Source organism: Erpetoichthys calabaricus, chromosome 2, assembly GCF_900747795.2.
Source record: "Erpetoichthys calabaricus chromosome 2, fErpCal1.3, whole genome shotgun sequence".
Taxonomy (NCBI): domain Eukaryota; kingdom Metazoa; phylum Chordata; class Cladistia; order Polypteriformes; family Polypteridae; genus Erpetoichthys; species Erpetoichthys calabaricus.
In genome coordinates this window covers 7,012,371-7,028,297 of record NC_041395.2, presented here as the reverse complement: position 1 = coordinate 7,028,297, position 15,927 = coordinate 7,012,371, and the positions used below count along the sequence as shown (strand labels likewise).

Here is a 15,927-nt window from a genome sequence, read left to right as displayed (position 1 = left end):
GTCCACATTTTGTTATGTTACAGCCTTATTCCTAAATGGATTAAATTCATTTTTTCCTCAGAATTCTACACACAACACCCCATAATGACAACGTGAAAAAAGTTTACTTGAGGTTTTTGCAAATTTAGAAACTGAGAAATCCCATGTCCATAAGTATTCACAGCCTTTGCCGTGAAGCTCTAAATTGAGCTCAGGTGCCTCCTGTTTCCCCTGATCATCCTTGAGATGTTTCTACAGCTTCATTGGAGTCCACCTGTGATAAATTCAGTTGACTGGACATGATTTGGAAAGGCACACACCTGTCTATAGAAGGTCCCACAGTTGACAGTTCATGTCAGAGCACAAACCAAGCATGAAGTCAAAGGAATTGTCTGTAGACCTCCGAGACAGGATTGTCTCAACGCACAAATCTGGGGAAGGTTACAGAAAAATGTCTGCTGCTTTGAAGGTCCCAATGAGCACAGTGGCCTCCATCATCCGTAAGTGGAAGAAGTTCGAAACCACCAGGACTCTTCCTAGAGCTGGCCGGCCATCTAAACTGAGCAATTGGGGGAGAAGGGCCTTAGTCAGGGAGGTGACCAAGAACCCGATGGTCACTCTGTCAGAGCTCTAGAGGTCCTCTGTGGAGAGAGGAGAACCTTCCAGAAGGACAACAATCTCTGCAGCAATCCACCAATCATGCCTGTATGGTAGAGTGGCCAGACGGAAGCCACTGCTTAGTAAAAGGCACATGGCAGACCGCCTGGAGTTTGCCAAAAGGCACCTGAAGGACTCTCAGACCATGAGAAACAAAATTCTCTGGTCTGATGAGACAAAGATTGAACTCTTTGGTGTGAATGCCAGGCGTCACGTTTGGGGGAAACCAGGCACCGCTCATCACCAGACCAATACCATCCCTACAGTGAAGCCTGGTGGTGGCAGCATCATGCTGTGGGGATGTTTTTCAGCGGCAGGAACTGGGAGACTAGTCAGGATAAAGGGAAAGATGACTGCAGCAATGTACAGAGACATCCTGGATGAAAACCTGCTCCAGAGCGCTCTTGACCTCAGACTGGGCGACGGTTCATCTTTCAGCAGGACAATGACCCTAAGCACACAGCCAAGATATCAAAGGAGTGGCTTCAGGACAACTCTGTGAATGTCCTTGAGTAGCCCAGCCAGAGCCCAGACTTGAATCTGATTGAACATCTCTGGAGAGATCTTAAAATGGCTGTGCACCGACGCTTCCCATCCAACCTGATGGAGCTTGAGAGGTGCTGCAAAGAGGAATGGGCCAAACTGGCCAAGGATAGGTGTGCCAAGCTTGTGGCATCATATTCAACAGGACTTGAGGCTGGAATTGCTGCCAAAGGGGCATCGACAAAGTATTGAGCAAAGGCTGTGAATACTTATGGACATGGGATTTCTCAGTTCTTTGATTTTTAATAAATTTGCAAAAACCTCAAGTAAACTTTTTTCACGTTGTCATTATGGGATGTTGTGTGTAGAATTCTGAGGAAACAAATGAATTTAATCCATTTTGGAATAAGGCTGTAACATAACAAAATGTGGAAAAAGTGATGTGCTGTGAATACTTTCCGGATGCACTGTATAATATATATATATGATCAATCAATAATTAAATAAAAATAGACTAAAGTGTCCTGCGGTGGGTTGGCACCCTGCCCGGGATTGGTTCCTGCCTTGTGCCCTGTGTTGGCTGGGATTGGCTCCAGCTGACCCCCGTGACCCTGTGTTCAGATTCAGCGGGTTGGATACTGGATGGATGGATAGACTAAAGTACATTGAACTGCCCGGTAGCAGAGGGAAGAAAAGACCCCCTGAGGCACTTCTTAGCACACCATGGAGGAATGAGCCTGTGGATAGAAGACAGCACCCCCTACAGGGGATGGAGAGGACTCCTCATGATGGATATACAGGAAGTGTCTGCTAAGCAAATAAACAGGAAAAAATATAGTCAAGTATGGGAAATAATAATAACAAATACAACAGGCAATCACGTCAACTCGAGCTGACACACAAGAAGGGAAGTCCGCTTGTATTTATGTGCCACAGACTCCTGTCATCCTGTCTCTTTTATTGCAAATGGCCGCAGTTTCCTGTCAGTCTGTGATTTGAAGCCCGACGTCTCCACTTCGTATCTCGGGCTCGATGAGTGTTCAGTAAAATTCACAGCATTGTTGAAAATAAACCCTGGATGGAGCAAAACTAACGTGAAATTCACAGAACAAAAACAAATTACGCTGCTTACTGATTGTCTGTCCACAGTATGGAATAAGCAGAACAGGGAACACAATAAAATATACTGAACAAGTCGAAAATATAAGGCATAAATCATTTAGTACTGAAGCATCAATCTATAAAGAGAAAAATATTTAATGGTGCTAGTCAGGCCGTACATAGAAAACACACACAGACAGACAGACAGATATTAGTAACTAGCCAGCCCCCGTGGCTCCGCCCACGTAGTAGCGAAACAGGACAGTGAGGAGGACCCCGCCCACTCCTGACGTCACTCCTCCCCTCGGCCTGCAGCCTCTCTCTCAGATTAGCGCCAGTATATCACTCCTGCAAATGAACTATGAGTCTTAGCGTAATGAGAAAACTCGCAAAATCAACTGGAATGTTCAAGCAAATTCTAGAAAAGAAAACGGATCTAAATCTGTGAAGTAGTTCTCTCATTCGCTAGCTAAGCGGAGACACGTGGCGAGAGGTAGAGCGACTCCAACGGAGGCTGGCATGTGACTGAGTGAGGAGGCCCCGCCCAGCTCCCTACTCTCCTGAGGTCACGCCTCCCCCTCCCCTCGGCCCACAGCCGCTCCCTTGGAGTCACACAAATGAATTGGGTCCGCAAGCAAACTACGACACTTACCGTGATGAGAGAAGTCGCAAAATCAACCAGAATGTTCCGGAAAAATTCTAGAAGAAAGGCACTATATAAATAAAATGTATTATTATTATTATAAAACAACCCAATCTACAGTAAATCTGTCAAGTAGTTCTCTTGTGAAAAGTAGACAGACAGACTGATGTTGGATTTTATATATAGATATACAGTATATATATATATATATATATATATATATATATATATATATATATATCCATCCATCCATCTATCCATTTTCCAACCCGCTGAATCCGAACACAGGGTCACGGGGGTCTGCTGGAGCCAATTCCAGCCTACACAGGGCACAAGGCAGGAACCAATCCCGGGCAGGGTGCCAACCCACCGCAGGACACACACAAACACACCCACACACCAAGCACACACACTAGGGCCAATGTAGAATCGCCAATCCACCTAACCTGCATGTCTTTGGACTGTGGGAGGAAACCCACGCAGACACGGGAAGAACATGCAAACTCCACGCAGGGAGGACCCGGGAAGCGAACCCAGGTCTCCTTACTGCAAGGCAGCAGCGCTACCACTGCGCCACCATGCTGCCCCATATATATATATATATATATATATATATATATATATACAGTAAAACCTCAATTATCCATCTCTCCATTAACTGAAACACAATTTTGCACGCCACCACCTGCCTATTGCTGCACTACTACAGCCATGTGGTACACTGTGAGCTCTGCCCATTGGCACAACTCTCCCTTGCGCCAGCTCGCTGTGTTCCACCCCAGCACCACCATACCTTCAGCTTTAATAGCGTTTTGCGGCTTTTCTCTTTTGTTATTATTAATCTACTATACATTGCTATGGCTGATAAACGTACGTGTGTGGTGTTGGACTTGTCACAAGAAATTGAAATTATTAAACAAAAGCACTTCAAGTTTTGGGCGGCACGGTGGCGCAGTGGGTAGCACTGCTGCCTCACAGTTTGGAGACCCGGGTTGCATGTTCTCCCCGTGTCTGCATGGGTTTCCTCCCACAGTCCAAAGACGTGCAGGTCAGATGGACTGGCAACGCTAAATTGTCCCCAGTGTGTGTGCCCTGCGGTGGACTGGCGCCCTGCCCAGGGTTTGTTTCCTGCTTTGCACCCTGTGCTGGCTGGGATTGGCTCCAGCAGACCCCCGTGACCCTGCAGTTAGTATATAGTGGGTCGGATAATGGATGGATGGATTATTATTAATGTTGTTAGTTTCTCTCCTACAGGGTTGGCTGCAGAGTTTAGGATACGGATTGTTGTAGTAGCACAGCTGCAGGCATAATTATGTGGTTGTTGTAATTCCTGTGTTGCTTTGGACGCTTGCACCTTCATGCTTGTATGTATTTAACTCGCTTTGTAAGTCACCTTGGATAAAGACGTCTACTAAATAAATCATAATAATAATAACCACCCAGCTCATTCAGTGTACCACAGCTTATTTCTAGGGCTGGGGGGCAGTCCCTTGGTGAAGATTGACAGGTGGCCCCACCCCTTGGGTGAACCACCCACAAAGTACAACATGTAGATCTGATTATATGTCTGACGCTTTGATCCAAGGTGACGTACAACATTTGAGGTACGGTAAGCGCCTTGAGCATGGGAAAGGCACTATATAAATAACAGGTTTTATTATTATGGTTAGTTCCATTTCTTTTGTTTTTCCCGTTGCCACACAGATGGGTGAAATGACCTGCTCAGGGTCACAGTGTCCGTAGCCAGATTTGAACCCTCAACCTCAGGGTTTGAAATCAGAACCCTTAACCAGTATGCCACACTGTGCCCTGCCTACCTGAGCACACAAAGTCCATCTTAAGGCTCGGTAACATTGTGCCAGCGTCAGTGTCCCCGATTAGCATCCTAGTTGGGACGTCCTGCCTGTATGCGCATACAGCACTGACCAAGTGGGAATGGAAAAATAAACAAACAAATAAATAAATGGAGGTTGCCTTTTTTGCATAAAGGTTTCTATTTTTGTAAGGCAAAAAAAAAAAAGCATCTGCTCCGCGCACTTTGAGAGAAAAATCATTTGAGAGGAAGACATCTGGCTCAGAGCAGAATGGACGGCTGCCTAATGAGATTCCAAAGTAAATAAAACAAATTAGGATGAGGATGCAGGAGGGACTCCATTCGGGATTTGTGACAGTCGATAAACAAGCACAAATGAACCTCCTGGGGCCGGCGGGCAAACAAAACTGGACCGTCACAGCCGTTTGATGGCCCGCCAAGATGTTCGTGCGCCTCGTATCAGATTGTCTGCTGGCCAGCCGGCCCACCCAGATATCATTACAGTGGGCTGTAATTCTAATTATAGAGCGTCTCGCACAGCCTCGGCTCAACTCAGATTCAATTCTGGCTTATTGTCCCAAGTGCGAAATTAGGTTGGTCGGCAGGTTTTTCCCGAGAGAGAGACCAAGACGGCTCATTAAAACGAGAAAGGCGGCCATCAGACTGAATTGCAATGTTGGAGGCTGAGCTGGCACCGGCCTGAGGGTGCCATGTGTAAGAGGGTACCAAAACATTGTTCTCTATAGATTTGCAAGGGTACCCATCTCTAAGACGGGGAGCGCTCCCCTCATGTGTCTCAATTTCAATTATGGATCCAACCACGCAAATCTAAAAGACAGACTTCACTCTGGAGGTCTCTTACCGGGTGGATGCAACCAAGTCTGCCAAGGGGCACAATGTACCCTTTAAGGCAGCCCTGCGTCAGAACATGCATATCATATATAAAAGTTCATCTGGCCCACGGATGATAACTGTGAAGACCACAAGTTAAGCCTGGGGATGTTTAGAAAAATAATATTTGGTACAGTCGTGTGAAAAAGTAACTGCACCCCATGAAACAGTCTTTCTTTTTCAGCATATAGACGTGATCTTCATTTAGATATCTATCTGTCATATAGTGCCTTTCATTTCTATCTATCTATCTATCTATCTATCTATCTATCTATCTATCTATCTATCTATCTGTCATATAGTGCCTTTCATTTCTATCTATCTATCTATTATATGGTGCCTTTCATTTTTATCTATCTATCTATCTATCTATCTATCTATCTATCTATCTATCTATCTATCTATCTATCTATCTATCTATCTATCTGTCATATAGTGCCTTTCATTTCTATCTATCTATCTATCTATCTATTATATGGTGCCTTTCATTTTTATCTATCTATCTATCTATCTATCTATCTATCTATCATATAGTGCCTTTCATTTCTATCTATCTATCTATCTATCTATCTATCTATCTATCTATCTATCTATCTATCTGTTAAATGCTTTTCACACATTCTGTCATTTCAGACTTACAGCCATTTTATAAGCAGGTGAAATGATAAATGAGGAGACGCACCACGCTGCATGTCATTATCCAGGTGCTGTGACATTAATTTGAAATTAGCAGACCACCAACTGTACCATCCTTAAATGTGGTGTTCGTGTTTCTAGTGTGCCAGTACTGACAGCAGCAGGTTGTCTTCCTAATTATTCCTCAGCATTTCGGTTTTTCAGATCTTCTCCTCAGCCCACATCCAGTTGCAGACAGAGAGCTGCAGGCAGCGGCCTTAGCCGTCCTACACCCAGCAGCTTACGTCTGACACATTTAGCGAGGGTGGCAGTGCCAGTGTCAATGCCTGCCTCCTGGGTCTGCTTAACCCCTTGCTGTCCATGTTGAAGTTGTGTTTGTGCAGTTGACATTGTGATTGCCATTAAGGTTTTAGTGGTTGACTCAGAACTACTAAGCCATGTACTGTATATGCACACCTTAATATAAAGGTAAGTGTCTGTGTGTCCATCCAGTTTCTATGTCTCGGTCATTCCAACTGATGGCGCATCACATGCATGAACACTACTTTTTCAAATCCTATACCAAATGGCATATAATAGAGACATATCCATTGCATTTATCGTTCCAACAGATGGCACATCACAAACGTGTAGTAATTAAATGCACTACGTTTTTCACTCCACCAGATTTTGATCTGATTTTGGTTTGATGTACTTTGTTAACATAAACATTTGTAGTTTTAATCCTATAAATATTTGTGGTGCGCCATCTGTTGAAATAACAAATGCAATGCCTATGCCTTGTGGCAGTCGGCTGGGGGCTGTGCCCAGCCGGGATGCCTGAAAGGACCATGAGAAGGCAGCCCCCCTGGTTTGTATGGGGGCCACGGGAACTGAGCATGAAAGCTCAACCCTGAAAAGGCCCGTGGCCAACTGTGTCCCCGTGTTTTTGATGAACTCATTTTAAAGTCACCGTCTTGTTCCACTGGACTAATTCACTTCATAATTTTAAACCCTTCACTCAGGTCTCCTCTTCATCTCCTTAAGGCTCAGCTCTTTTAATCTTCATAGCTCATCCCCTGTAGCCCTGAATCAGCCTAGTTGTTCTTCTCTGGGCCTTCTCTAGTGCTGTTATGTCCTTTTTGTAGCCTGTAGACTCAAACTGCACCCAGTACTCCAGATGAGGCCCCACCAGTGTGTTATAAAGACTTGAGCAGAACCTCCTGTGACTTGTACTCCACACATCAAGGCGCTATATAACCCGACATTCTGTTAGCCTTCTTCATGGCTTTTAAACACAGAGACGAGTCCACTGTGACTCCTAAATCCTTCTCATAAGGTGGACTCTCGATTTTATGACCCCCCATTGTGTATTCAAACCTCACATTTTTCCTTCCTATGTGTAATTCTTTACATTTCCTGACATTAAATTTCATCGTCCACAGATCACCCCAAGCCTGTCTGCTGTCCAAGTCCTTCTGTGATGATGTAACAGATTCCAAATTATCTGATAATCCTCCTATCTTGGTATCATCTGGACACTTCACCAGCTTGTTCTTTATATTCCTATCTAAATCATTTCTATATTTTTAAAATATCAGCGTCCCCCACACTGCCCCCTGCTGGTCACCGAATCTGATGAGGTTCCTCTCACCATCACCCTCAGTGTCTGAGCCAATTCTGCCCCCACCTACACCCCACACCCTGAACTGCCACTTGTTTTAGTTTGATGCCCACCCTCTCACGTGGCCCCTTTATCCCAACACTTTGTGAAAGTTGAGAATTCATTTTCCAGTCATTTCTCTTTAGTTCTGATGCCACCCGGCTCACTTTTCTTGACTGTTATTCTGCCACCATGTCTGTTTCTGGTCACATGACTTACGGTGTCAGCTTATCCCACCAATAAAACTGCTGACGTCCAGCTATTGGGTCCACAGTTCTGTCTATCAGTGTTAGAAGGAGAAGATCGTAGTGTTAGGGTCACCCGGGCTGGGGTTCAAATTCGTGTTTCGCTTCTCTTTCATTCATTCATGACTCGTTTATCAATGTTGATTTATTTTGGATTTTTGCCCGTGTATGTAAGCTGCCTTTGTCGTGTTCCATGAGTTTAGTGGGTGGTCCTCCCCAGAGGCGGAGCCACTTGACAATCACCACTAGGAACTGCCCCCCCTGACCCTGTAAATCCAGAGGGTCTTCCACAGTTGCTGGCAGTTCATTTCGACTGGTGAGTTCTTGTGCTTTTGTGAATGAGTATGGGAAAGGCGCTATATGAATAAAATGTTTTATTATTATTCAGTGTGCTTTGTGGTTACTGAATTGTTGATGTTTTTCGCTCGGCATTTCGACTGTTCTTGGGATTTTGGTTAGCTGGGCTATTATGTAAGAACTAGGGGGCTTGAAATCAAAGTAATCAGCGTAATTGCAGTGCACCATCTACTGGAATATATTTTGTGAAAACGTCTGTCTGTGCGAACATCCCATTGCTAGATCTCTGGCATTCCAACATTTATAGAAAAACATTGTTTTGCATTTTTCATTCGAACAGATGGCGCATCACAAACATTTGTAGTAAAATGCATTAGTTCAAGAATTTGTGATGTGCCACCTGTTGGAATGACAAATGCAATGCATTGTATTTCTATAAATATTGGAATGCCAGAGAAATGTTTGTGATGTGCCACCTGTTGGAATGACAAATGCAAAGCATTGTATTTCTATAAATGTTGGAATGCCAGAGAAATGTTTGTGATGTGCCACCTGTTGGAATGAAAAATGCAAAGCATTGTTTTTCTATAAATGTTGGAATGCCAGAGAAATGTTTGTGATGCGCCACCTGTTGGAATGACAAATGCAAAGCATTGTATTTCTATAAATGTTGGAATGCCAGAGAAATGTTTGTGATGCGCCACCTGTTGGAATGAAAAATGCAAAGCATTGTATTTCTATAAATGTTGGAATGCCAGAGAAATGTTTGTGATGCGCCACCTGTTGGAATGAAAAATGCAAAGCATTGTTTTTCTATAAATGTTGGAATGCCAGAGAAATGTTTGTGATGCGCCACCTGTTGGAATGACAAATGCAATGCATTGTATTTCTATAAATGTTGGAATGCCAGAGAAATGTTTGTGATGCGCCACCTGTTGGAATGACAAATGCAAAGCATTGTTTTTCTATAAATGTTGGAATTCCAGAGAAATGTTTGTGATGTGCCATCTGTTGGAATGAAAAATGCAATGCATTGTTTTTCTATAAATGTTGGAATGCCAGAGACCCAGCAATGGGATGTTTGCACAGACAGACACTCGTCCTTTTATTAAGGTGGAACTTTGTTAATTCCAACCACAGACGGAATCGTAATGGAGTAGCGCCCCTCATTGTGAGGTAGCAGAGGCCAGCGTGGTGGGTGGAGCTTACGTTTTATCCAAGCGGCGCTTTATAAAAGCGACCAGAGCTGAGCATCAATGTGCCACACTGCCCCTCACGTTTATGGGTCTTCTTTCACAGTGTGATGCAGGGGTGAACATCTCATTTATGGCGCCTTTTTGTTTTTTCTTTCTTCTACAGGCAAGAGCCCAGTGAGGACCCACCAATGGACAGAGAAGATGGGAACCTGGGAGCAGCCCCCTGATCACGAGCCTGGACCTGACGTTTTTAAAAAGTAGACATAGACAAGAGGTGTGGGCCTGCTGAATTTATTACAGGATTTTCCGGAAGCTTCAGCACAATCCCCATTGAGATTGCAGGCCGTGAGCAAGAGGGACTTGAAAACGGAGGGACAGACAGATGGCATTGTCACTTCTCACTGATGACGCATGGCTGGTCTGCTCAGCGTTCTCTGGCTTGGGTTTTGTGTTTTTCTAAATGAGAAGTGGGAGGGGGGGTCTTTTAATCATAAAGGGGGTTTGATTTGATTATAGTGCCTGTCTGTGCACATCTGGGCTCTGAGGGAGGTGGCTTGTCATTCCCTGTACCTCCAAACTGGCAGTTGGGGACATTCTGGTGTGTCACAGTCCTTGACGTGAGTTTGGTCGGGTGGGCATCTGTGCGTTTTTTAGTCTTATTATTCAATCGTGTTTGCTGTGACCGCGGGCCCCCCTTGATGTAATGAAAGAATTGAGAGGCCCACCTGTGTGGCACCCTACCATAATGTCTGATCTTGATTATCATGTGATGAAATTATACTTTCTGAAGGACTCGACGTTTAAAACATTAAGAATGTGCCGAGTTGTGTTGCTTTTCCTCTTACGCCCTATTATTGTCTGCCATATTCGTACGGCACATTTTGGATTCTTGTACAGTGTGCTCGGCTCGTACTGTACGTGGAAGTGCACTTAATAAAACGAATAGACCGAGGGACAAGCTGCGTCATGATGGGACCACCGCCATACACCACCAGGCAAATTCCCATTAGCTAACGGGGTCGGCTGCCTTGACAAATTCTGTGCCAGGCTAAGATGGCCTATTTCAGCACCCACTCACTTTTAACATAAAAGCCACAGGGCAGACAAGGGTGGGGGGGGGGGCAGCGTTCAGGCCAGCTAACGGTAACTGTGATGGCCCAGAAGACTTGCGCCTGTCTGTGGACCATGAGATGTTAGGCACCGCCTGTTGGAGTTCAAGCAAGATGGTGGCCATGGGCGCAGTCACCTCCACTTTTAGGTTGTGATTTGTCTGACATGAGGACCTCTGGTCCGAGCCCCTCTATCACCATTCAGAATGAAAGTAGCCTTCCAAAGACAAACCCCCTTGTTTTCTGTCATGAATGTCACCACAGGGGGTCTTCGCCAGTTTAGGCACATTGTGCACATTTCAGGATCAGTGAACTGTGTGTGGTCAGAGACAGGATTTCAGAATCCCTCACGTATCGCAGTACCTGCCTCAAGCCCCCGACCCGCGGACCCCAGACAATTTCTCGTTCCTTCACTGGTGAGGCCTTTACCGGCTTTTCTTCACAGCGTCTTTCAGTTGCCGTTTCTCCCTTCAGTCTTCTGACTTGCATGTTCAGCTGGGTTAAGATCTGCTGGTTGACCACCCGTTCCCCCCAATATGAAGCCCTCTGTTGAGGTGGCTGTGTGTTTTGGATCGTCGTCTTCCTGCGTAATAAAGTTTGGACGCGTTTCTCTGTAAATGAACAGACAGTGCGTTTCTTCTGTAGACTTTGGAGTTCATTCGGCTGCCACCGTCACGAGTGACATCGTCGATATAAATGACCGAGCCTGCTGCAGAAGCGGCCATGACACTCCTGTATGTTTGGGATCGGGAGCAGATCCCTTCTTTCTCCGTCCTTTTGTCTCAGCAGTCCATAGAATTCTTGCGGCTCATCTCCGTACATATTTATTTATTCATTTTTTGCAAATTCCAATCTGGCTTTCCGGATGAGTGCTTTTCATCTTGCAGTTTGTTGTTCTCCAGGTTCTCCTTTCGAGCAGTGGGCTGTGGTCTTTCCACCCCCTGCTCTTTGGAGGTTCTTCACGACGTTACGGACTGCTGCCTGTTGATTTTGATGCCTGTTGCTGACTGCCCCGGTGCATTCAGGACATTCCAAGTCGCGTTTTTGAAATTCCTCGTGTGGATTGTTAGTTACCTTTGGTGCTACTTTGGTGGAGTGTTGAGGCGCGGCATCACAGGGTCTGACTAACATGGTTGTTAACCCCCCAATTCCGTCATGTTATCGAGTTGTAGTGTGACACAAACTTCAGGATGACGCTGGGTGTGATGGCTGACTTCTTGGTAACTGATAATAGGATGGCAGTGAAGTTGAGGACATTACAGACAACTTGTGGGAATTTTCACCCAGCTGGTACCCCACAAGAGAGGGGATCTCATGACGGGCTCTCTGGCACACAGTCGGTGATACGGCGGACCACTGGCTTATTATAAGGTAGTTGGAATTCACTGGGTGGCACTCAAAGGTGTGCTGCATTGTGACGGCTTGTGCAGGACTGACTAACCCGGGTGGCATCAAGGCAGTGGCAATTCAAAGACGTCGAATTTAAAGAGACCTGCGTGTATCGCAACATCGACTTGGTGAATGTTCTTCATATCTCACCGTCCTGCGCATAGAGCCTGCGTCTATTCAGGACGGCACATCGCTGTTGCTTCCTCCGTTTTGAGTTTTTCTATTTGCGACTCCCCGCTTCAGGCCGTCGCCCCTCAAGTTTCGTGTTCTGCCTTTAATTCCTCGGTTCTTCAATGGTTTGTAGTAAAGTGGCTGCTCAGGAACACGGCCAAATTTATATGCTAATTATGTCATGAATAATTTATAAACAGCAAAGCATGTTTATGCCATATATGGTCGCTGGTGGGAGGAGATGGGGCGTGGCTAGCCGTGGGTGCTCTCGCCCCTTGTTTTCAGTTGGTTTGAGATTGCTAAAGGAGCTCGGCGTGGCACGTGGCGTACGTTGCGTTTTATAACTCCACGTTGTTTTGTGCGTACGCCGCTTTGGCCTTTTGAGGGTCAGCAAAATTTGGAATCCAAGCGTGAGGCCCCCCGGCTCTCTCCTGCCAGTCGTGACGCTAGTCCCTTCTGGAGTGCTGCACATACTGCAGTCAAGTCAAGTTGTTCCATTCATTCACCGTATTGCAGCACACAGTGCAGGAAGTCATCTGTAATATGTTGGCATTAACACGTTAATAATAATAATCATAATTAATCAGTTACATTTATATTGCACTTTTCTTGCTACTCTTAATTGCTTAGGCAGAAGGGAGCCACTTCAACGACTGCCAATGTGCAGCACCCACCTGGATGATGCGACGGCAGCCATTTTTGTGCCAGGGCACTCACCACACAAACGCTGTCAGGTGGTGAAAGGTTGCAAGATAGATGGCCAAACTAGAGACGGGGGACGATTAGGGGGGCCGGAATAACCAGGTGGGCAGTTTCACCAGGACATCGGGATACACCCAACTCTTTACGATGATCTTTAATGACCTCAGAGAGTCAGGACCTCATCTGAAGGATGGTAAGATGTTTACAGCACGGTGTCCCCGTCACTGTACTGAAGCATTGAGATCCACACACAGACCATGGGGTCAGCGCCCCCTGCTGGCAGCACTGACACCTCTAACAAGCAGCAAGCCAGGCTTTTCCTAGATGGTCTCCAAGTACTGGCCGGGCCTGAGCGGGCTTAGCTTCTGGTGGGTGACCCCTCCTGAAGTGCAGGTGGCATGGCTGCCTGAATAGAACAGTTAGAATAATTTCAAAGAGTACGGGCCACTCAGCCAAAGGGACTGTTCAGCTACTCTTTCAGGCCGGTGGAGTTAGTGGAGGGAGGGAGGGCTGCATCAGTGGACATCTGCAAAGAGAATAACAGCTTACAGGTTGTTTGTACACAGAAGGTCAAAGAAGGTGGAGGACACGACAGTTTGGCTGCGCAGCCACCATCAGGTGTGCCACTGCTAAGGAAAGAGCAGAGGAAACAAAGGCAGGGCAGATGACAGGAGAGGAGGTGACCACCAGAGAAGATGAAGAGAGAGTTTAAAGAGCTGGAGAACTGGGTGAGCCCCAGCTGAGCTGCTTCTCCTCTTCTCCATTGAAAATGTCTTTGAAGCCCTGTGAAAGAACACAGACGGAGAGATCAGTGTGGTTCAATAGGCCTTATGAGGTATTTGATGTTCAAAGTTCTACCGTATGACCTTAAATGGTCTGTAGACCGTCTCCCTGTCCCACCTGTGCAGATGGATGGACATGCAGAAGATGTTGAGACTGGCAAGAGTCCCGTGGTTTAGTGTTGAAGTTACCAAAGGGGGCCAGATACAAGGGTGACGTCTCTGCAGGTGACACAAGTTACCACTCAGAGTACCTGATGTGGCTGTGGATGAGAAGTTTGAACAGGTTGGGTGGTCAACAGAAAGAGATGGAGGGGTCAGGGTTACGAAAGAAGCCTCCTGTGAAAGGATCTGCCTGCAAAATGGGGAAATTCTGTTTGATGAGCTGTGGGAGAGATAAGAGTGTTAGGAGGGAATGGGAGGACCAGCAGGGTGCGGGTTTCATTATGGGGGTTCCTCTTAGCATGGATGTCACAAAGTCTTCTTTCTACTTTTGGTTTGTCCACAATGTGAGAAGGGCGTCCTCTGTCAGTGAAGAAACTCCTCATTCTGAGTGCAAACATGGTGGAGTTTAAGGGAGTGTCAAAGAGATCGAGGAAGGACGGAAGGAGCTCCAGAGAACGTCCTTGTGTGTGACACTTGGCCCGTCATTGACAAACGGTTTGAAGTCTTGGAAGGCTGGCATCTGAAAACGGGAGAGTTGAGGTGGAAACATCAATCGTGAACCTCAACGATGGATGAAGGATCACCAATGAGTTCCTGCAGCTGGCTTCTGGAGCAAGAGGTGACCTGTGATAGAACCAGGGGCGTCTGCGAGCCCCAATCCCCAAAACATGAGCAAACAAACAGTCCCGGGTTCAAATAATGAAAGGTTTATTCACTAGATACCTCCAACAGCAGCACAAGCACAGGTTTTCCTCTCACCACCGCACTGCCCTCCTCCAGTTCAGTGTTGCCCCATGTCCTCCCAGCTCTGACTCACCTGGCATAAAGGAGTGTGGACCCTTTTTATTATGGAGCGGTGCCAGGAGGATTGCCCGATGGAAGTCATTCTGGGTCCCTACAGCGTCCCCTCGTGCCACTCATGGTCCCCGCAGCAGTGCTGTATTACCAGACTGTATCTCCCAGCATTTTCTGCTGGTTCCCAAATGGGTGCAGTCATGGAGGGCTACTGCCATCTAGCATCTGGGGGATAGCAAGTCCCCTGTGACCTCTTCCACTTCCAGGTGGGCTGTCTGTCCATCTGGTCTGGCCATCTCTTCCGAGTCTGGTTCCTCTCTCTTCCCTGGTCAGGATGCCCATCTGCTTTCTAGGAGACTCCTGTCCGGGTAAGGAACATCCCCTCTTCTGGCTGCAATGCCCATGTGGTATCTACAGACCCCAACACAGTTGTCAGTGTATCTTTTGTACAGATCCAGTACAAAGCCCAGATGGGAAGAAAGGAAACCATCTCCCACCCAGCATAGCGTGGTCCCATTCAAGTACCCTTTGCAACTTCACTGACCTACTGGAAAAAGTTGTTATGAAAAGAGAAGACGCTGAGGGTGCCATTCTGATGAAGATGTGTGTGGGACCATCCTGGACCAGATGCCCCCACCTTCATCGTGAGGGACTTCTGGGTACAGAGAGGTGACGTCCTTGGTAAAGGTAAAGCAGCCAGAACCGTGTAACTGGAGAGCCAGGTTGGTATCTTTTAAGGATGATGGGAGACCTTCAACTGGTGGTCTCATGAGGCTGTCATGGAGTGGTGGGACAGCTGCATGAAGTAACAACAGGGCGCCCAGGATTGTCCGGTTTGTGGATTTTGGAGAGAAGGTAAACCTGAGATCCTGTTCTCTTATCTGTCTCCTATTCTGACACTTTGGACTCCTGTACAATTTGCTGGTCTCCTAGGTGGGCGCGCACTGAGTGACGGTGACGAGTCACTTCCTGGTATCAGCCGTGACGGTGATGTCACTTGAATTCCGGTCACATGGCCGACTGCAGCACTTGAACACTTGGCCATTGTCTGCTGCACTCATGTCACCTGTGGCACAGGTCACCGTCACTTGTTGTTTATTATCACCTCTCAGCGGCGGACATTGTGGAGCGTTCTTGGCACCTGCTGTTCCATGCCTGAGATGCACTTGTCAACACCTCCGTGTCGAGGTGACGGAAAATCTGCAAGTGACACCTCGTTTCACAGTTAAGTGGA

The 15,927-nt window shown here is 46.5% G+C and overlaps 1 protein-coding gene across 2 annotated transcripts in view; it reads left to right on the top strand.

The window, feature by feature from the left end:
- The window catches only part of trim44 (tripartite motif containing 44), a 312,379-nt gene extending 301,844 nt beyond the window's left edge, over positions 1 to 10,535 (top strand). For both annotated transcript variants that reach the window (XM_051923624.1, XM_051923623.1), the window contains one exon: positions 9,747 to 10,535. In XM_051923624.1, coding sequence (XP_051779584.1) covers positions 9,747 to 9,761 — 15 coding nt within the window. In that variant the 3' untranslated portion in view covers positions 9,762 to 10,535. The remainder of the gene's footprint in view (positions 1 to 9,746) is intronic.
- Positions 10,536 to 15,927: the final 5,392 nt, after the last annotated feature.